General features: G+C 39.4%; 1 protein-coding gene across 1 annotated transcript in view; it reads right to left on the bottom strand.

Annotated features, from left to right (window-relative positions):
• Window positions 1-23,425, bottom strand: part of LOC126284495 (ribosome biogenesis protein BMS1 homolog) — a 98,862-nt gene that overhangs the window by 50,138 nt on the left and 25,299 nt on the right. The window contains exons 4-7 of the mRNA XM_049983459.1: window positions 22,550-22,698; window positions 15,548-15,803; window positions 10,821-10,949; window positions 6,793-6,986 (exon numbers count right to left, since the gene is read on the bottom strand). Of these exons, the coding sequence (XP_049839416.1) occupies window positions 6,793-6,986; window positions 10,821-10,949; window positions 15,548-15,803; window positions 22,550-22,698 (728 nt within the window). The remainder of the gene's footprint in view (window positions 1-6,792; window positions 6,987-10,820; window positions 10,950-15,547; window positions 15,804-22,549; window positions 22,699-23,425) is intronic.

Genomic DNA, 23,425 nt, shown 5'->3' with positions numbered 1-23,425 from the left:
CATGGACAATAAATAGTTTGGACAAGAAGAGAACAGAAGCTTTCGAAATGTGGTGCTACAGAAGAATGCTGAAGATTAGATGGGTAGATCATATAACTAATGAGGAAGTATTGAATAGGATTGGGGAGAAGAGAAGTTTATGGCACAACTTGACCAGAAGAAGGGATCGGTTGGTAGGACATGTTCTGAGGCATCAAGGAATCACCAATTTAGTATTGGAGGGCAGCGTAGAGGGTAAAAATCGTAGAGGGAGACCAAGAGATGACTACACTAAGCAGATTCAGAAGGATGTGGGTTGCAGTGGGTTCTGGGAGATGAAGACGCTTGCACAGGATAGAGTAGCATGGAGAGCTGCATCAAACCAGTCTCAAGACTGAAGACCACCACAACAACAACAACAACAACAACAACAACAACATAAGATAAAGTAGTATTTGAAGAAAACTCCATGTTACACACCAGGAATGCTCCATGTTCTACCTAAGACAAACAGGCCGAAATTTCAACACCAGGTACACAGAGCACATTAAAGCCTACACACACACACACACACACACACACACACACACACACACACACACACACATGAATGTATAATACAGAACATCCATCTGGGAAAGTAGAGCAAAATGTCAAAGCACTCCACTGATTAGATAAAGGGCATAAAATGGCTTTGATAAAAGAACTGGAGATATATTCACATTAAAGTAAGTATGAAGACAAAATGTTAAACAAAAAACTTAAAAGTGAATTGATGAATTTCTTCAGATGCTTTGACAATATACTTAAATAAAAATAGTAACACACAGAAATAGGCAACACTGTAAAAAAGATGTAAGCAAATTATAATTTATATTGTTAAGATAAATATGTACAGTGCAAAAGCATGTCATTCTTTTTGGATGACCAGTAACATTATCTCTGTCAACTACATCTTAAAACATAACTGTTTGTTTATGAAAGTTATTCTCAATGTATACTGTACACAAAAGGTTGTATGTGGTGTTCTTCCAAATTTCACCACTAATTACACATAAAAATTGATAACTTACTAAGAATTGCCCATTCTTTATACATTGCATTAAAGTAAATGAATAAAAAAATGACATTGTGCAAAGAGAAAACACACTTGAAAATAGGAATCATTTCCCGAAATGCACAGTGTGAAATATCAATAAAAGAAAATCACAACTGTAGCAGAAAAGATATTTATAAACAAGCCTGTTGTCCTTGATGTAACTGATTTGTAACAGTTCATTAAATCTCTGTGATTCCAACTGCTGCTCGAATTGTACTACTGGAGAGAGAGTGTGAAGCACCACAGCTATATGCAGAACACAACATTCCGTATCAGTAGGGCCACGAGGCTGCTCGGAAACCCAGCCTTTTTGCAACTGTACTTTCCCGTGAGCATGGTCACCAGTAATCATGTACAGTGGCTGCATTACTGTGAAGTCTTTCAGTATTATCACAAAAGGAACATCTAGTTTCTCGTAGTCCAATCACACATTCTCTTTCAAACTCAGTGAGCTGTTGATAAATGCGCTATCGTCATATTAAAGGCCTTCCTGACTAATATCTACGCACTACATCCAGTCTCGAAGGTAACTAATGCTCAATTCTCCTAGAAGCACTACTCTGATGGGACTTGTATGAAATTTCAATAGATGTCATGTTTCAGATATAGAAACATGCCTACCAACTTTTGTTTATCTCATACAACTCGTTTTTGGTGTTCAGACTTTCTTTTTCCATAAGTCTATTTTTTTCAAGTTGCTTAGCACTTTGTGGAAGCAAGAACATACATCTAGTGGCTCTCCAAAGTACTAACAGAGCAAACAACTGACTTCAAGCTACCACTGCTTGGAAATAATGCACTATGAAGCAACAAACAGGAAAGCCGTGCTTGAAGATGCTTCTTGAGCACTGAGTGTTAGGGAAATTACGATGTGCCAAAAATTTCTGTAGACAGAGACCGGAATGAGTTAGTCCACTGTGGCTGTGGCAAATGACTGATAATTACATTACTTCCACCTTGACTACGGCCAAAATATATTTTTTACTTGTGTTAAATTTCATCTTTATCTTCAGATTTGTTGGATGTGCATAAAGCTATTCTTTTTTCTTCTTTTGTTTCATAGGGAGGAATAATTTCAACTATCTTCCAGTCTACAAAACATTGTACATTATTTTATGTGATTAACCTTTTTCTGTTTTCATTCCCGAAAACTGTCACTTAATGAGATTACATAAACAGTGTTTAACTACCTACTTCCTTCAGTAGTTGATTAGATACAAGATTTTTTTTTAGAGTAACTGAACTTGATTTACTGGAAAATAAAATGGTGCTTTCTGGTAGAACACTTCAAAGTGGTGACGAAAGGAAGAAGATTGCTACAGGACAATCCATTTATTTTGAGGAGTGGCTATGGAAAGAGATATGTCATTTACTTCTTACTCAATGATGTATGTCATAATCATCATCATCATCATCATCATCATCATTTAAGACTGATTATGCCTTTCAGCGTTCAGTCTTATAAAATTCCTCCATGATCCCCTATTCAGTGCTAACATTGGTGCCTCTTCTGATGTTAAACCTATTACTTCAAAATCATTCTTAACCGAATCCAGGTATCTTCTCCTTGGTCTGCCCCGACTCCTCCTACCCTCTACTGCTGAACCCATGAGTCTCTTGGGCAACCTTGCTTCTCCCATGCGTGTAACATGTCCCCACCATCTAAGCCTGTTCACCCTGACTGCTACATCATTCCCAGTTTTTCTTTGATTTCCTAATAGTGGACACCCACCTGCCATTGTTCCCATCTACTAGCACCTGCAATCATCCTAGCTACTTTCATATTCGTAACCTCAACCTTGTTGATAAGGTAACCTGAGTCCACCCAGCTTTCATTCCCATACAACAAAGTTGGTCGAAAGATTGAACGGTGCACAGATAACTTAGTCTTGGTACTGACTTCCTTCTTGCAGAAGAGAGTAGATTGTAGCTGAGCGCTCACTACACTTAGCTTCCAGTTCTTTCACTATGTTGCTATCCCGTGAGAATATGCATCCTAAGTACTTGAAATCGTCCAACTGTTCTAACTTTGTTCCTCCTATTTGGCACTCGATTCGTTTATATTCCTTTCCCACTGACATTACTTTCGTTTTGGAGATGCTAATCTTCATACCATAGTCCTTACATTTCTGATCCAGCTCTGAAATATTACTTTGCAAACTTTCAATCGTATCTGCCATTACAACTAAGTCATCCGCATATGCAAGACTGCTTATTTTGTGTTCACATATCTTGAACTCACCCAGCCAGTCTATTGTTTTCAACATATGATCCATAAATAATATGAACAACAGTGGAGACAGGTTGCAGCCTTGTCTTAGCCCTGAAACTACTCTGAACCATGAACTCAATTTACCGTCAACTCTTAACTGCTGCCTGACTATCCATGTAAAGACCTTCAATTGCTTGCAAAAGTTTGCCTCCTATTCTATAATCTTGTAGAACAGACAATAACTTCCTCCTAGGAATCCGGTCATATGCCTTTTCTAGATCTATAAAGCATAGATACAGTTCCCTGTTCCACTCATAACACGTCTCCATTATTTGCCGTAAGCTAAAGATCTGGTCCTGACAACCTCTAAGAGGCCTAAACCCACACTGATTTTCATCCAATTGGTCCTCAACTAATACTCGCACTTTCCTTTCAACAATACCTGAGAAGATTTTACCCACAATGCTGATTAAAGAGATACCTCTGTAGTTGTTACAATCTTTTCTGTTTCCATGTTTAAAGATTGGTGTGATTTCTGCTTTTGTCCAGTCTGATGGAACCTGTCCTGACTCCCAGGCCGTTTCAATTATCCTGTGTAGCCATTTAAGACCTGACATTCCACTGTATTTGATGAATGCCGACTTAATTTCATCCACCCCAGCTGCTTTATTGCACTGCAATCTATTGGCCATTTTCTACACTTCCTCAGACGTGATCCCATTTCCATCATCATTCCTATCCCATTCTACCTCGAAATCTGAAACATTGCTGATCATATTTTCACCTACACTGAGCAACTCTTCAAAATATTCCCTCCATCTGTCCAAGGCACCCACAGGATTCACCATCAGTTTTCCTGGTCTCTCCAAAATACTTGTCATTTCCTTCTTACCTCCCTTTTGAAGATTGCTAATTACACTCCAGAATGGTTTTCCAGCAGCTTGACCCATAGTCTCCAACCTGTTTCCAAAGTCTTCCCAAGATTTCTTCTTGGATGCTGCAATTATCTGCTTGGCTTTGTTTCTTTCTTCAACATAACTTTCTCTGTCTTCCTGAGTTCTAGGATGTAGCCATTTTTGATACGCCTTCTTTTTCCTTTTACAGGCTGCCTTGACTGTGTCATTCCACCAAGCTGTTTGATTCATCCTACTTTTACACACTACTGTTCCAAGACATTCTTTAGCTACTTCTAGTACTTTGTCCCTGTACCTTGGCCATTCCTTTTCCAATGACTGTAATTGACTACATTCAACTAACTGGTACCTTTCTGAGATCGCTGCTATGTACTTGTGTCTGATTTCCTTATCCTGAAGTTTCTCCACTCTTATTCTCCTACATATGGACCTGACCTGCTTTTTCGGCCTCACAATCCCAATTTCACTGCAGATTAAATAATGATCAGTGTCATCGAAGAATCCTCTGAATACACGTGTATCCCTCACAGCCTTCCTGAATTCCTGATCTGTTGTTATACAGTCAATGACAAATCTGGTTCCCCTGCCTTCCCAAGTATACCGGTGAATATTCTTATGTTTAAAAAAGGAGTTAGTCATTACTAAGCCCATACTGGCACAGAAATCCAAGAGTTGTTTCCCGTTCCTGTTGGCCTCCATATCCTCTCCAAATTTACCCATAACCTTCTCATTCCCTTCTGTTCGATTTCCAATCCTGGCATTAAAATCACCCATGATCTGAACAGAACACTGTCCTTGTCCTTTAACAACTATATCACTGAGTGCCTCATAAAAACTATCCATCTTATCTTGATCTGTCCCTTCTCAATGCAAATATACTGACACAATCCTAATTTTCTTGCTAGACACTGTCAAATCTATCCACATCAGTTGTTCGTTTACATACCTTACTGCAACTACCCTGGGTTCCATTTCTTTCCTGATGTAAAGCCCTACACCCCATTGTGCTATTCCTCCTTTGTCTCCTGACAGGAAGACCTTGTATTCTCCCACTTCCTCTTCTTTCTCACCCCTTACCCAAATGTCACTAACAGCTAAAACGTCCAGCCCCATCTTACTTGCAGCCTCTGCCAGCTCTACCTTCTTCCCAGAGTAGCCCCCATTGATATTAATAGCTCCCTATCTCATTACCATTTGTTTGCCAAGTCGTATCTTAGGAGTCCCTGGTTTGTCAGTTAGAGGTGGGACCTCCGTCACCTCCAAAGGTCCGAGGCATTTTGCTCTGATTGTTGCCAGCATCATATTTAAAGTCTCAGGAAAGCAGGTTGCTAGCCTTACTTGCCCCGAGTCCCACTGAGTTTTACCCCTAACGGTTGAGGGACTAACCGGTGGATTTGGTAGTCTTTGCGGTATGAGCACAAAGGTGACCACGACTCAGAATATGTCCGAGACACCCAGCCTTATTCCAAAGTAACTGGTATCCCGACTGTTGGGACCACTTACTTGGCCACTCATATGTTGCCCGTGGTTCATGAACTAGGACATGACTACAGGAACCCACACCATGAACCAAATATGATATATGTAGCTAGTTTTATCTGTATCATGCTTCAGGAGATTGGAAGGATATCTGAACTATAAACTCCAGATGACAGTAAGCAACTTAGGGGAGGCAAAATGGCTGTTTATGAGTACTGTGCGCTTCTTTCCTGGATGTGATGTGGGTTGTGCTGCAAAACTACTTACTTCCTTATTGAAAATGACGCAGTGTCATTTGCTCATTTATATTTTTCAATCTGTGCTTGTATTTTATGTCAACCTAACTTTGAGGTAAATAACAGTCTAGCATAGAAAAAAAACAAGTCTGAATCTTATACAGGTTGTAATAACACGCCAATATCAAGTGTATCTCAACATAACCCAACCAGTAAAAAAAAATGAGCCAGAATGAAATAGGTTTAAAGTTTAACATACTGAAATTCAAATGTCATGCAATGCTTCACTAAATATGTCCACTGTGTGCTAAGTATGAAACAGTTGTAAATTGGACATTGGTAATTTGAGTAATGGCAAAACAATCGGGTTATGTTCTTGCTATTATACTTCATTAGAATATGGAACCAACAGGTATCACATTGTGAAAATCATTGAGAAAATAATAGTATGAGGATAGAAAAAATCCACAATAAAGGAAAAGCAACAAGCAATTAACTGGCACAACCACACGCTGCTGAACACTGTAGCTTGGCATTCAGATTTGTGACAGGGTGCTTATTGTCCAGGACTGCTCCTTCCCCAATTTAAGTGCACATGCACACCCTATCACAACATATGGGTGCAACCACCGATGCCCCCTACCCCCCATGATTTGATTTTCTATCCTCATGTCACTATTTTGAATAGGGAATTCAATGATTAAACTAGTTCGTGCAAATGTGGCAAATTATATTTTCAAATTTTTGTCCATCTCTTCCCTCTGTATACCTCCATCTTCAACTGACCTGTGTGCAACCTGCCCACTATTCCTTTTCTATCATGTATATTTACCTCTAAATTGTATATGTGTGTTACACACATTTACAGTTTACCTTTTCCGTATACGAATGGCTACCACCCAGTTCAACGTATACAGCATCTTTGTCATACACAATGCCACCAATCCCACAAAATGGCGCATATATAATCCTCTCCTTCTCCACAAGACTACGTTTCTTCAGTTTATCAGGCAAAGGGCATGGATCAGGCAAGAATGATACGTCCTTGATCTTGAGATCGCCACAACCTGGTATACAACAAGAAAATTTTACAAAAATATATAGCAGTGCAAAAAAAGACACAGAGTTATATTTGTACTACAATTAAGTTCATTAATTACATTGTGTTAAAGTATACTTACCATTAGGACCTTCCTCCCCCTAATTCTGGACATATTTTACACCCACCCTCTCTTTCCCTCTCTGCCCCTCTCCCTTCTGTTTTCCACCTGTCTTCTATCCCTCTACACCTCCCACATGCCTCATGCACCTCTCACTCATCCCCTCTCTGCATATATTTTCTCCTCCCCCTCACTCTGCGCATCCCCCCCTCTCCCGCACCCCCACCTGTCCACGGCCATATTCATTGACACTTGTAGCCCCTGCAATACAGTTGAATAAAGCAGGCCAACACCATCCAACATGACACACCTATCATGCAGAGCAGCCTACATATCGGGCCCAGAACGCTTCTTGCCAGACACGTAGGCTGTCTTGCACGACAGGAGATTTAGGCACCCAACGTATCAATATATACAAGTCCCTAACAACTTCCTAGGCAAAGACACAATACAAGCTGTTAATCCTGATCAGAATTTGATGATGATAAGCATGAACACTGAAATCCCCCCCCCCCTCCTTTCCCTCCTTGACTGGCCAATGACCTCAGACAAAAACCTTACTGGACATTTGTAACCCCTTTCCTTTCAATAAAAAGAAAAAAGACACTGCAATACTGAATTGCTCCTCCATCATCACTGACACATCTAAGCTTCTTCCCTGGATTATATATAGTGAAAGCAATCTTTGGGAACAATTCACACATTAAGGTTCACAGGTACTAAAAGGAAAATAAACAAGAAATTGTGCTACACCACTTTGGAGATAACTGGGAGGGCTGTGATGACCCAAATAGTATGCCATCATCTCCACACAATCAAGTTGACCTCTACGTGCCCATTTTGAACTACAGAACAAACTCAACAGGATATCGATGCACTAAGAAAGTGGAAATGGGAACTCTTAAAATGGTAGCTGGATCAATGGTCTCATGTTCTCTTCACAGACAAGTGCAGAATTTCTTTGACGAATAATGATAGGAGCAGAAGAGTCTAGAGACAGCTAAGTAATAATGCGTGTTTCAGGCACACAGTCGCAAGGATCCTGCAAGTTTGTGGGTCAGTCAAGTTTTAGGTCTGTATGAAGTACAGATGTCGGACGTGCCTTACCAATATTGAGAGTAATTTAAGAGCTGTGCAGAACAAGACAAGATACTCTGTCCTATTATCCAACTCTAAAGCCAAGACTTCAGCAACAGGTACACGTTTTGAGATGAAAATACCAGAGTAGTTGACGCCCACTTCATGAACACCCTTCCTCCAGCAAGCAGTGATGAATCGTACGCAATGGCCTATGGTATCTGTTGACAGATCCAACTGATCACATCTGAGGCCAGCTGACACACTTTCAATGTGTATTCACAATAATCCTCCTCACACACTGGACGAGGTCAGGAGGGTTGCCATAAAAGAGTGGGACAAGCCCACGGAGTAACAAATTGACCACCTTACACGCAGCATATCAAAGAGGCCCCACACTTGCACTACATGGGGTGGAGCAGCTCTGTCCTGAATGTTACCCAGCAGGAGAGATTGATTTCAAAGGATACTACTTTCAAATAGATTGTGTATATTTGGCTATTGTTCTATCTATCTCTGTTTTCACACAGCTAGCCAGCACCTTAAGGCACTGCTTCTGGGACAGGGGGAGTAGGGCAGAGATGTGGTTGGGTGGAGTACAAGCCCCGGCTCGAATCTGTCCAGTGGATTAAAGACAAGATTTGGTGTTCCGGCCAGCTTAGATGTGATTTTTAGACAGTTTCCCCACATCCCACCATCTAAACACCAGGCTGATACTACAGTCCTGCCTCAGATATACTACTTGATACATTTAGAAAACTTTTGCCTGCTCTTCTCAAACCTAAGCCAACATGCATTTACATATAACCATCCAAGTAGTGTAAAACATTTGTGGGCAGTTTATTTCAACAAGTGCTTGGCAAGGAGCATCGAAGCAATAGAACCGAGAAATATTGCAAGATAGCACTGGACCACAAAAAGGGTACACCGGAAGCAATACTCTATCGCATTTGTAAATGCTACTTAAATGCGATAAGTTGACCTTCCAAATTTAAAATGTCTGAAAATCCACGTTTCTGAACAGTATTACTTCAAGTGGCTTAAGTAAGTCAATTACATCAAAAAGAAAACTATTAATTTCTTTTACAAGATAATTATGCACCATTAACAGTGAGGTTTGTTAAGCAGCCCCATTATAGACACTTTTCTTTTCTTCGGCCTCACATTCCACATGTTTGGAGTCACAAACAAACTGACTAGCTGGATACTGAAGATGCAGAAGGAAGGAGAATGGAGACATAACCTGCAGCACCATGGAGGAAATCACTACAGTAGTCACATGCATAATGAAAAAGTCAACTTTTTATGGTATGATCAGTAAGAGAACTTAATCCTTCCCAAAAACAAAATTCAGTACAATACCAACATTACTATTTGTACCATATGGACAATTCAGCTGAGAAAACTGTTACAATTGTAGGGAGATAAAAGGGCTGGCCACTAACTGTGTTCATGAGATGCTATTCCTAGTACTGTATTAGAAACACTTAAAGTAAGAATACTAGCTCTCTCTCGTCATCACAACAGATGAGTTTCTCTCGTCCTAGGGCATGAAGAGAGAGATTCCTCTCTTCCAACATTCCCCATCCAATCTCTCTTCACTTCTTGAAAAAAGGAACATATATGCACAAAAAGCTACAATTAGTATCTTCTATTTTATGTATTTATATTGGTTGTACTAGGAACTTCGTTGCATGAAGGTAAGTACAGGGCAGCCATTCTGTCCCCCAGTAAGTTTAAGATGGTAATCTGTGGTGTGACCCATGGCTTCAAATAAATCACATGAAAAAGAAATTATAAACAGATCTCACAAGAAGAATATTCTGTGTAGTGAAACAGACTTACAAAACTAATTGATTATTGATAATATGATGTAAATGGACAATAAAAGGTCTACTCATCACGCAGCAGTAGGGGAAAAAAACACACACACACACACACACACACACACACAAAAGGATTTAATGTTTACAAGCTTCTGGAGCCAGTGGCTCCTCCCCCTGCAAAAGTGTTGAAGGGGAAGAGGGGTGAAGGGAAATTACTAGGAAGGTTTAGGGAAAGGGGTACAGTTCAGCCACCCAGAACCCCATTCAGGGAAATTTACCGGATGGGATGAGAATGAAAGACTGTTGGGGACTGTACCGGATGAGAGTTTAAAGGTGGAAGACAGGTTAAAAATAATATTAAGCTGTCTTTCACCTTTAAGCTATCAGGTTTTCAAATCTCATCCGGTGCAGCCACCAATGATCAGTCTTTCCTTCTCATCTCATCCGATAAATCTCCCCTGACCTGGGGTTCTGACTTTTCTGAACTGTACCTCTTTCCCTAAACCTCTCCAGTCCTTTTCGTTCAACCCTCTTCCTTCTCCTTCAGTTCTTCTGCCAGAAGAACAAGCCACCAGGTCCGAAAGCCCATAAACGTTAAGTCCTTTAGTGTGTGTGTGTGTGTGTGTGTGTGTGTGTGTGTGCTCCCCTGCTGCTTGGTGAGTAGATTTTTAATCTCTCCATTTACATTACACTTACAAAACTGAAATAAATGAATTCACATTTGGATAAAGTATATTGGTTTTACAAGTTATATATGAGGTATCTTGCTAGTAACGCAAAAAATACACAATTTGGAGTCCAGCAATATTACACAAATGTATGTAATCTACCTCTTTACCTGGTATGTGGACACTACTCTTCTTGTTTAGAGGAATCCCTCGCACAAAGCCATATAGAGAGACTGTCCTGTCAACTTTAGGATTCTGCCGTAGCATTTCAGGTGGTGTTAAATCTTCCATTCTGTCCACTATATAAATAGAGAATACTATGATAGGAAATCCAGGACAGAATAACAACAATATAGAAAATGTGGGTTGCTGCTCACCACATAGAGAAGGTGTTGGGTTGCAGACAGGTACAATAAAAAGGAAACTAGAAATATTTTCAGCTTTCAGGCAAAGTCTTCCTTCAAAGTAGAATGCTGACAAACTCAAAGAGTAGCCAAAGACAGCGGTCATTTGCATGAGAGTTGTCGTCAGGTGAATGTGTGAGTGTTCTGCTTCTGGAGAACGCCTTTGTCCGAAAGCTGGAAGTATTTCTAAGAAGTATTTTTCCTCGCGCCTCTCCGCGACTCAATGCCTCCTCTACATGACGACGAGTAGCAATCAATCCTTTCCATACTGTTGTTGAATATTGCAATAGTTACATAAGCATATGAAATAAATCTTTCAAAAATAACACAAAAAATTTAAATATATTACTAAATTATGAGACCAGATTGCTGCTCAGTAATTCCCTTCACAAGGCAAAAATGTTCGGTCTGCCGACAGACACGTATAAACACGAAAGAGAGACATTCCGTAGCTTTCCAAACTTAATGGTTAAAAAGGAATGGCAGGTCACTCAGATCACAGAACAAGAGAGACAAACATGTAGTTAGGACATGGTCTATCTTCCTCCTCCTCCTCCTCGCTACAGCCACGTCTATCTCATCCTGGAGTGTGAGTGACCTGTAATAAACATTTTGTCTCCTGAAATTAAGTACTGCCCAGCACTCTAATTTATTAGGTTTCTTCGCTGAATTTTCTTTTAATAATTAATTTGTGCACCCCAGAAGTAGTAGACAGGTACGAGTGATGCGTTACTTGCCTCATCCTCAATTAAAGGAAAAACCTGACCTACAGCCCCTGGCTGTGGGTAGTGAGCGACACTTCAAGCACTCAACATAAGTGGGAACTGAATGTCTCCCAGAACAAGTACGCCATCTCTATAAAGTGCTGGTGGTCTCCTCGGAAGGCTCACCCTTGTCCTTAGGATGAGAAACTATCCTTGAAGGTTGATGAGCCACCAAAGCCAATGACATGGAGATGAGAAAAGTGATGAGAAATTACCACATTAAACATTGGTTTCGATATCCTGTTCTTCGCAACTGTGGCCGTATCTCATAACAAATGTATCTTTACTGATCATGGGTTTCGGATCCCGAGGTCTGGCAGGCAGAAGAAGAAGCAAGCCTTCTCAGGTCGTCATTTCACAAAATCCTCACAGCGAAGGAGTGTAGAGACCAGAAAAAGAAGGAAAAGGATAATTTAATGTATGCACCTGGAATGTGTGAACACTGTTAAATCCTGGAAAACTAAATGACATCAGAAAGACTATGACTGAAATTCCAATACTATGCTATCAGCAGGTTCTGACAGAGAACTTGGTTCAGTGTGGACTCCAAACTACAGTATAAATTGGCATTTTTCACATCAACAAATCACTGCCAGAGATGAAAGAAGTGATAAATTACACAAAAAGTCTGGACTGTCTGAGGCTCAAATCACAAACATTAGGATTTATAATCTGATGCTTACCCACTGAGTCAGAGCAGTTTGAGGGAAACTGTATTGCACAAAACTAAATACAACAATTCTTCAATGTTCACAATTCTTTCCTGCCAAATAAATGTTTACAATCAGTATCACTAAGAAAATACATAAAATTAATTTGAGAATGATGCAGAAACATGTCAATTCAATGATATATCAAAATATTCAGCAACCAGTCGCATAAAAGAAATTTGATTCCTTAACTGCTTTCAGGCACTCAGTGTCCTCCTTCATATGGTTATATCTAATGGATTATTTGCAAGTGTCAACATAAGATGCATACAGCACATTCTCTGGTTATGTGGTTCATAATGCATGTACAAAAATAGTATAAAGAAGCCAAACAACTAATGCAGACAACCTCAACCGTATGTCTACATTTGTTGTTTGGCTTCTATATACCATTTTGGTACAGACACTATAAATCATGTGACCACAGCAATACGCTGCAAGCATCTTATTGTTGACACTTGCAAATAATGCAATAGGTATAGCATTCTGAAGAAGAACACTAAGTGCCTAAAACCGGTTAAAAAATTAAATTTCTTTTAGGCAACTACTTGCTGATTATTTTGATATACACAACTACAGTTGCTGAAGATTAATAAAATACTGATTCAATGAATATGAAAATCATGAACAAGAAACAGGTACCACATATATTGACAGTGTCGTACATCTACTACAAATGGTCAGCATTCAATTTCACTATCATGGCAAGTGAAATTCCTTACAGACTACAGAATTGTGTAAAAATTCACAATGAGAAAGCACTTAACAAGTGGAGACTGAAAAAGTATTTTACACATGGTAGACAATCGATCAACAATTATCAAGAAGCATATACAGGGAAAAAAAATTAACACTAAGATATTTACCACAAAAATATGTTAACACAAAATGATAGTACAGTTCCACAAATGAAAACATTTTGCTTCTCAGGCAAACAAATATACCTGCTTCCTGTAGTCATGGCCCCAGTAAGATTTAGTGGCTTTTTTCTGTTAGACCAAACAGGACTTCTCTCTGGGTACTGCTATGGCCGAAACAATCACCTCAGTTTTCGAATTCAGTGTCAGACATGTCAAACATCTGAATTGTGTGTAAAAACCTTTCATGTTTTTAAATAAAAACTTTATTAAAAACAAAGATTCCAGACTTACCAAGCGGGAAAGTGCCGGTAGATAGGCACAATAAATAAAACACACAGAATTTCTATCTTTCGCAACCGGCGGTTGCTTCTTCAGGAAAGAGGGAAGGAGAGGGAAAGACGAAAGGATAAGGGTTTTAAGGGAGAGGGTAAGGAGTCATTCCAATCCCGGGAGCAGAAAGACTTCCCTTAGGGGGAAAAAAGGACAGGTGTACACTCGCGCGCGCACACACACACACATATCCATGGAGAAGAAATAAAAACTTTGATGTTTGCTAACGACATTGTAATTCTATGAGACAGCAAAGGTTCTGGAAGAGCAGTTGAATGGAATGGACAGTGCCTTCAAAGTAGAATATAAGATGAAAATGAACAAAAGCATAATGAGGATAAGGAAATATAGTCAAATTAAATCAGGTGAAGCTGAAGGAAGTAGATTAGGAAATGAGACACTTAAAGTAGTAGATAAGTTTTGCTATTTGGGAGCAAAGTAATTGATTATGGTCGAAGTAGAGAGGATTTAAATGTAGACAGACCATGGAAAGGAAAGCGTTTCTGAAGAAGAGAAATCTGCTAGCACGGAGTATAGATTTAAGTGTCGGGAAGTCTTTTCTAAAAGTATTTGTAGGCAGTGTAGACATGTATGGAAGTTAAACATAGACGATAAACAGTTTAGACAAGAAGAGAATAGAAGCTTCTGAAATGTGGTGCTACAGAAGAATGCTGAAGATTAGATGAGTAAATCATGTAACTAATGAGAAGGTACTAAACAGAATTGTGGAAAAGAGGAATTTTTGGACAACTTGAAGGTATCGGTTGGTAGGACATGTTCTGAGGCATCTGGGGATCACTAATTTAGTAGTGAAGGGGAGAGCGTGGAGGCTAAAAATTGAAGACGGAGACCGAAAGATGAATACACTAAGCAGATTCAGAAGGATTTAGTGTGAAGGTATCGGTTGGTAGGACATGTTCTGAGGCATCTGGGGATCACTAATTTAGTATTGGAGGGGAGAACGTGGAGGCTAAAAATTGAAGACGGAGACCAAAAGATGAATACACTACGCAGACTCAGAAGGATTTAGTGTGAAGTAGTTACTTGGAGATGAAGAAGCTTGCACAGGATAGAGTAGCATGGTGAGCTGCATCTAACCAGTCTCTGGACTGAAAACAACAACAACAACAACCCATTTACTGTGAATGTTACAATACTTCACCCATCACTGACACAGTAAGTGTTAATAATCTTACACTGGATAACCTAATTATCAACAAAAATAATTAATTTTTGAAAATCTGGATAGATAAATAAAATCTGTTTACCAAGTGGCTTTTGAAAATATGATGCAACTGGATAGATAAATTGAATAACCTAAATATTTATGTTGTAACTGATGTGCTCACTTAGTTTGATGGGAGTAAGTAAACAGAAAAGCCAATGTAGAGTGGAATGATGACTGGCAGATCTAAAATCGATCTTGAGGAAACAAGATAAAATGTATGAATACAGGCCTTGGGATAATAAATATTCTTGGACATTTTAAACAAGTGAGGTTTAAGAACTTTTGCATTACAATTACGATTAGAATTATTGTTTTATCAATATACATTTCATTCCTCACTTTTCAAATATGTTTGTAAATTCTCATACTTTTTCTCCATGACAACACAGAAAACATTTTATTTGTAAAACTTAAAAAATTTGGCCGTGAGAATACGGAGGACTTTTACGAATGAAGATTGCAACTGTTATCAAGCATTTTCATAGCATTTAGATGGCAAATACAATAATGATACTGCAGTAACAAAACATGACACAAAGCAACAGGAGTCAAATTATATGTAAAAATCACAAATCACTGCAGCATCAAAATGCTTCCTTACCGAGAACGTAAGGGTGAGAAGTACGCCAGGTCAGTGGACGAAACTTCATGACAGAAATGAAACGGCCCAGATTACGTATTTCATTCCTAAGATATTCTCCATGCAGCAAGCCAGAAAGATAAAATAATTTTGCACCAGCATAAACTTCAGTCCAGAAGCGATGTTTCAGTGTTTTTTTAGTTCTTTTCAGCTGCTTTGCATTCTTAAGCATGTCCAGGTGAGTTAACACACCCATCACACGAGGCATTCCGTGGACCTACAACAAAGAGAATACAATTTCAGCCTATATTTCATCACCACATTAAAAGTACAAGGAAAGACACACTGATATGGAAGTGAAAATCATGAGCACACAGCTTTGGATTCATGTGTTTAGTTTTACACTTAATGTTTAATTAACTGGGCATTAGCAATATAGGCTCATTGTTCTTCACATATAATGCATATTGGAAATTTAGCATTGTCACAAACTCTACTCAACACCGCATCATCCTGTGGTATATGGAAGAACATCTAAGTGTCTTGCTGATTCGTTCACTTCATAACAACAGGTATATTTCAATAAAATATTGTTATTATTTAATGCACAAATAATTCTGACTCTATTGTTTTAATTCTCGCCCTTAATTCCATAGAGAGACAATGAATGCAGATCTAATTGTAACGTTAGCAGAAAAGTCACACAACTGATCTAAAGATTTCAGGGTACTATTGGTGGTCTTTGGGTGTTCAATTTCATTAAGAGAACTGTTTATTCATCCATTCACAAATGACTTATCAAAAACCTTTTGAAACTGCTATAATTATAAGTGCCTTTGTCCAGCTTAGGTTTGGTTCCATGTAATTGTGCATATAACTGTTTCACACAGGCAGATTATGTTTGCTTCGTGTAAGACTAAATATTTCAGTACATCATTGTTTCACAGCAGGAAAGGTGCATTATACATTCCTGGGTTTGTAAAGTTTTACATTTGTGTCGTACATTTAAAAAATGCAACTTAAAGGCAACAGAACAGAAGCCACAATGAATAAGTTTTCTAGAAAGTACAAAGGAGTTGTCAAGGAAAGGACATTGGTTTGGGCATGGGCTGGAAATGTTACGTAGACTCACGAGGTATCAGGTGAGCTCATGCGGAGAGCCGCAAGGCGTGGCAGTGCAGAGACAATGACTGTGTATGGTCACATGAGGCCCCGCAGCATGGTACTCAGACGCTCCGGAGTGGAAGGGGCAGCATAACCTATGAGAGAGTTCAGAACAGACAATGGTCCAGGAGCGATGCCTAATTAGGTCAGAACAGGGGCCTGGCTTTGTTCACACTCAGACATATCCACTCCATGGGATTTCGCAATCAGGAGTAGTGTACATTCACGTACATCTTTAGTCAATTCTTGCACAGACAAGCAATTAATGATTCTAGTTATTCAAGTCTTGTCTGTTCTGGTGTCACCACAAATGCCAGAATGAAGAGGCGGAACGCAAGAGCAGAGAAGGCTGTGAGGAAACTGTGGCCAATGGTGCACAGAATTGGACTGCACCGCACCCCCTGCATCAAGTGCATATAAACAATGCTCCTGCTAGCTTCGGCCGCTCAGATCATACCAAGCCTGCAACATGATTAGTGCTACTCTGTAAGATCCATATCAAGTGTTTCCTTGGACTCACTGTATAGCAAGAACTGTACTGTTTTCACTTCGCCTCTTGCTAGTGACATTTGCTGCAAAGAAAGTTAAGTATTGTCAGTTTACATTCTGGAAATAAAACTACTTATGTTATTTGTTTGAAATTATTGTATAGCATTCCATGAATGCCGCATCCCGTAGGCACCCTAGTAACAACGAGTGGGCAAGACCCCACATTGTCATTCAAGTTTCATTAAAAGAACTGTTTATTCATGCTTTCACAAAAGATTCTTACCAGACACCTTGTGATACTGCTTAAGTTATTTGTGCCTTTGTCTGGCATAGGTTTGGTTCCACGTAATGGTACATATAACTGGTTCACACAGGCAGATTATGTTTGCTTTGTGTAAGACTAAATATTTCAGTACATCATTGTTTCACAGCAAGAAAGGTGCATAACACATTCCTGCAGTTTCAAAGTTTTACATTTGTGTCACATATTTAAAATCCCAACGTCTGATAGCCAACAGGACAGAAGCCAGAATAAATAAGGTTTCTAGAAAGTACAAAGGAGATGCCAAGGGAAGGGCGTTGGTCTGGGCATTGGCTGGAAATGTTACATAGACTCACAAGGTATCATGTGGAGAGCCGCAAAGTGCGACACTGCACTGATGGTGACCATGTATAGTCGATCGAGTTCCATAACTCTTTCAAACTTTCAGTTAGCCATCTCCATGTTAGCTGACTGGACGGACCTTCTCCAGCAGCCAATGTCACTGAGCGACTATACCAGTCGCTGGATGCAACATTTGGTTTAAAGCACGGTCAGAAAGTCCTAATGGATGAGATTCCAATTATCCCTGTTAAAGAAGTCCTTTAGATACAACATGTACAGAAATTAAAGAGGGACAGATGAATGAGGTGAAAAGTGTAAAGAGCTTGGGGTGCTACAGAACAACATAAGTACAAAATGGAATGATCACTGGCATCTGTCATTGCAGAAGAGGATACTTCCAGACTTTGTGGACTTCAGGTTGCTGGTATGGTTCTGCCTGTAATTCTTAGAAGTTTGAGTTTCCAGTGTAACTGCAATCTGCTGCCTGCACTTTTGGCACAGCCTTCCTCCAAAATGAAAGATATATCCTTAATACAAATGACATATCAAGACAGACAATAAACAGCATTATCTCCAGTTAGTTATACATGGGATAGGCAAAAATAATGTGAACAATGGGATGGTTGTGTTTGATGGTCAACAATGCAGGTAAGTCATGTGTCGCACTGGACTGTGCATGTTCAGTATGAACTAGGCATCATTCCAGGTTATTTACGAGTATTGCACACTTCGTATTTGCATTCGGAGGCCAAGGTTGACGTGCACTGAAACATCTAACATAGGTCCAAAGAGGGCACATTGTGGGGGCCTGATTAGCTGGGGCATCAGTAAATAAGACAGCCAATTTGTTGAATCTTTCAAGAGCAACCTTTTCAACAGTCATGAAACCTACACAAAACATGGAAATACATCATTGTGTAAATGTAATAGTGGGCGCAAATTAAAACTAAATGACAGAGGTCATTGAACGCTAATACCAATTGTGTAAAAACAACACAAAACTATGGCAGCTAAAGTGACTGCAGAGATCAACAGCCATCTTCAAGACCCCATATCTATCGACACAGTTTGCCGAGAACTCCATAAAGCTAATATTCGTGGATGAGCTGCTGTACCGAAACCATTAGTGAAGACAACCAATGCAAAGAAGGGCAAAACATAGTGTCAGGAGCATAAATCCTGGATGGCTGACCAGTTGAAATACGTCATATGGTCAGACGAGTCAACGTTTTCGTTATTTCCAACATTGGGCTGGGTTTACATCTGGAGAATGCCAAAATAAACCTAAAATCCTGATTGCTTTATTCCAACGGTTAAGCCTGGAGGTGGAAGTGTGATGATGTGGGCAGCCATATCATGGTATTCTGCTGGTCCCATCATTACCCTCAAAAGCATTGTTACAGCCAACGATTATGAGAACATTTTAGATGATTAGGTGCACCCCATGATTCAAATGTTCTTTCGCAACCATGATGCCATAGTTCAGGACGATAATGCGTCCGTTCACACAGCAAGGACAGTATAATCATGGTATGAGGAGTGTGCAACAAACTGCAGCATCTACCCTGGACAGCACAGTCCCCGGACTTTAACATTATTGAACCCTTTGGGTGTTATTGGAGCGCAGACTCTGGAGCAGATTTCCACCTCTCTCATCACTACAGGAGTTAGAAAAGGTTCTGATCGAAGAGCGGCATAACATTCCACTGGAGACTATTGTTGTTGCTGCTGCTGCTGCTGCTGCTGTTGTTGTTGTTGTTGTTGTTGTTGTTGTTGTTGTTGTGGTCTTCAGTAGTGAGACTGCTTTGATGCAGCTCTCCATGCGACTCTATCCTGCGCAAGCTTCTTCATCTCCCAGTACTTACTGCAACCCACATCCTTCTGAATCTGCTTATTGTATTCATCTCTTGGTCTCCCTCTACGATTTTTACCCTCCACACTGCCCTCCAATGCTAAATTTGAGATCCCTTGATGCATAAGAATATTTCCTACCAACCGGTCCCTTCCCCTTGTCAAGTTATGCCACAAACTACTCTTCTCCCCAATTCTATTCAATACCTCCTCATTAGTTATGTGATCTACCCATCTAATCTTCAGCATTCTTCTGTAGCACCACATTTCAAAAGCTTCTATTCTCTTCTTGTCCAAACTATTTATCGTCCATGTTTCACTTCCATACATGGCTACACTCCATACAAATACTTTAAAAAACGACATCCTGACACTTAAATCTATACTCGATGTTAATAAATTTCTCTTCTTCAGAAATGCTTTCCTTGCCATTGCCAGTCTACATTTTATATCCTCTCTACTTCGACCATCATCAGTTATTTTCCTCCCCAAATAGCAAAACTCCTTTACTACTTTAAGTGTCTCATTTCCTAATCTAATTCCCTCAGCATCACCCGACTTAATTCGACTACAGTCCATTATCCTAGTTTTGCTTTTGTTGATCTTCATCTTATATCCTCCCTTCAAGACACTGTCCATTCCGTTCAACTGCTCTTCCAAGTCCTTTGCTGTCTCTGACAGAATTACAATGTCATCTGTGAACCTTAAAATTTTTATTTCTTCCCCATAGATTTTAATACCTACTCCGAATTTTTCTTCTGTTTCCTTTATTGCTTGCTCAATATACACACTGAATAACATCGGGGATAGGCTACAACCCTATCTCACTCCTTTCCCAACCACTGCTTCCCTTTCATGCCCCTCGACTCTTAACTGCCATCTGCTTTCTGTACAAATTGTAAACAGCCTTTCGTTCCCTGTAATTTACTCCTGCCACCTTTAGAATTTGAAAGAGAGTATTCCAGTCAACATTGTCAAAAGCTTTCTCCAAGTCTACAAATGCTAGAAACGTAGGTTTACGTTTCCTTAATCTTTCCTTTTAGATAAGTCTTAAGGTCAGTATTGCCTCACGCGTTCCAACATTTCTACAGAATCCAAACCGATCTTCCACAAGGTCGGCTTCTACCAGTTTTTCCATTTGTCTGTAAAGAATTCGCGTTAGTATTTTGCAGCTGTGACTTATTAGACTGATCGGTAATTTTCACATCTGTCAACACATGCTTTCTTTGGGACTGGAATTACTATATGCTTCTTGAAGTCTGAGGATATTTCGCCTGTCTCATACATCTTGCTCAGCAGATGGTAGAGTTTTGTAAGGACTGGCTCTCCCAAGGCCTTCAGTAGTTCTAATGGAATGTTGTATACTCCCGGGGCTTTGTTTCGACTCAGATCTTTCAGTGCTCTGTCAAACTCTTAATGCAGTATCGTATCTCCCATTTCATCTTCATCTACATCCTCTTCCATTTCCATGATATTGTCCTCAAGTACCTCGCCCTTGTATAGACTCTCTATATACTCCTTCCACCTTTCTGTTTTCCGTTCTTTTCTTTTAAAAAAATGGTTCAAATGGGTCTGAGCACTATGGGACTCAACTGCTGTGGTCATTAGTCCCCTAGAACTTAGAACTACTTAAACCTAACTAACCTAAGAACATCACACACATCCATGCCCGAGGCAGGATTCGAACCTGCGACCATAGTAGTCGCCTTCTTTTCTTAGAACTGGGTTTCCATCTGAGCTCGTGATATTCATACAAGTGGCTCTATTTCTCCAAAGGTCTCTTTAATTTTCCTGTAGGCAGTATCTATCTTACCCCTAGTGAGATAAGACTCTACATCCTTACATTTGTGCTCTAGCCATCCCTGCTTAGCCATTTTGCACTTCCTGTCGATCTCATTTTTGAGACATTTGTATTCCTTTTTGCCTGCTTCATTTACTGCATTTTTATATTTTCTCCTTTCATCAATTAAATTCAATATTTCTTCTGTTACCCAAGGATTTCTACTATCCCTCATCCTTTTACCTACTTGATCCTCTGCAGCCTTCACTACTTCATCCCTCAGAGCTACCCATTCTTTTTCTACTGTATTTCTTTCCCCCATTCCTGTCAATTGTTCCCTACAATCATTATATACCAGCATTCCAAGAAGAATCACATCTGTGTTAAGGGCAAATAGGGGCCCAACCCATTATTCATAAACCATTCCCAAGTAAATACATTATTTTGCCTATCCCCTGTATGTGGCTTGTTTCAAGAATGTGCCCTTCACAGCACTCATTTTGGTTAACGTCTCATAGTCGGGGTTCACAACTGTTTGCTTCGGTGCATGTCGGACTTTAAAATCCTGTGACATGTATACAAGTGCTGAAGAAAAATATTTTGCAGTATCGCTTGAAACTGGCCAATAGGCTGAAATTGCAACATTGAAACAAATGATTACAATCAACAGTGAATGTGATGTTCTTTGAGGAAATTAAGTTTGGTGTTCATGTATGTTTTGTTCTTGGTAACTGGTCATTATTATGTGCCTGGAAATGATTATGCATGTTCTAATTTCAGACTCATCATCGAGTCAGCTGTTACTCTACCCCGGTCACATGTCCACAACAGTAAAGTGTAGTCTTAACTCCAACCTATGCATCAGTTCTTATATCTACAGCTCATCAGGGAGAGAATATATTTCTGCCTACAACAAAACGTAACTATTTTTTCCTTTACAATTCAACAAAAAATAAGTCCTTTCACTCACCTGGCAAATGTTCAATAACTCAAATGTTTCCGTTTCAAAGGCAAAGGATGTGTCAACTAACAGAAGGGCTAAGTCAACAACTTTGGCTACATCTATTATACTGTTTCACCAAAGTGTAACTATTTTTTCTCTACACTTCAACAAAAAATACATCCTTTCACTCACCTGGCAAATGTTCAAGAACTCAAATATTTCCATTTCAAATCCAAAGGATGCATCAACTAACAGAAGGACTAAGTCAGCAACTTTGGCTACATCTATCATACTGTTTATGTCATTATTACACTCAATCAAAGTCAGTCTTCTTCTTTTACCTATTGAAAAAAAGTGTAAATTAATTAGTCTCTCAAATTAATCAGACACAACCTTACCAGACACATTTTTTATATGCTATTACTTTCTAGTGCATGGGAATTTTTACAATCACAATTCCACCAGAACACAATGAAAAGTCAATTACTCAGTTATAAACAGAAATGTAACGATATGAGTGTTCCCAGTTCAAAATTAGGTACATGAATACAGATGCATAAATGTAACGACTACAAGTTATTATTTACATTTATCAGTGTCATGTAAGTAAATAAAGATGGATCAGATAAAACACTAATACACCACCTACAAGCGTAGGCTAGTCAGTATTACTACAATGATACCACGATAACATACAAGTAGTACAAGAGAAACATATACATTATAAACAATCAATATATTGGATAAGTTAGTCACTTTTCTTTGAGCTGCATGAAAAGAGGGTGAAGAGAGGAATGTAGGAGCTGACACGATACTGCACAAAAATGGGTTGCTCAAAATATAAGATCAAGAGAGACATAATGAATGAAGATGATACAATTTCTGAGCAGGCAACAATATGGCAGGAAAAGCCGTTGATGAGCCAGGAATAAGAAATAAGAAGATGACAACTGAAATAGAAACAACAGAAAATGTGATCAAGTGGACATATAATAAAGATGGAGAGAAATAATGAGAAAAACAATAAAGTTACTCAACTTAGTAAGCAGGACTAATAGAGTCCATACT

Source organism: Schistocerca gregaria, chromosome 8 (assembly GCF_023897955.1).
Source record: "Schistocerca gregaria isolate iqSchGreg1 chromosome 8, iqSchGreg1.2, whole genome shotgun sequence".
Classification (NCBI taxonomy): domain Eukaryota; kingdom Metazoa; phylum Arthropoda; class Insecta; order Orthoptera; family Acrididae; genus Schistocerca; species Schistocerca gregaria.
This window is presented reverse-complemented; position numbering and strand designations above follow the sequence as displayed.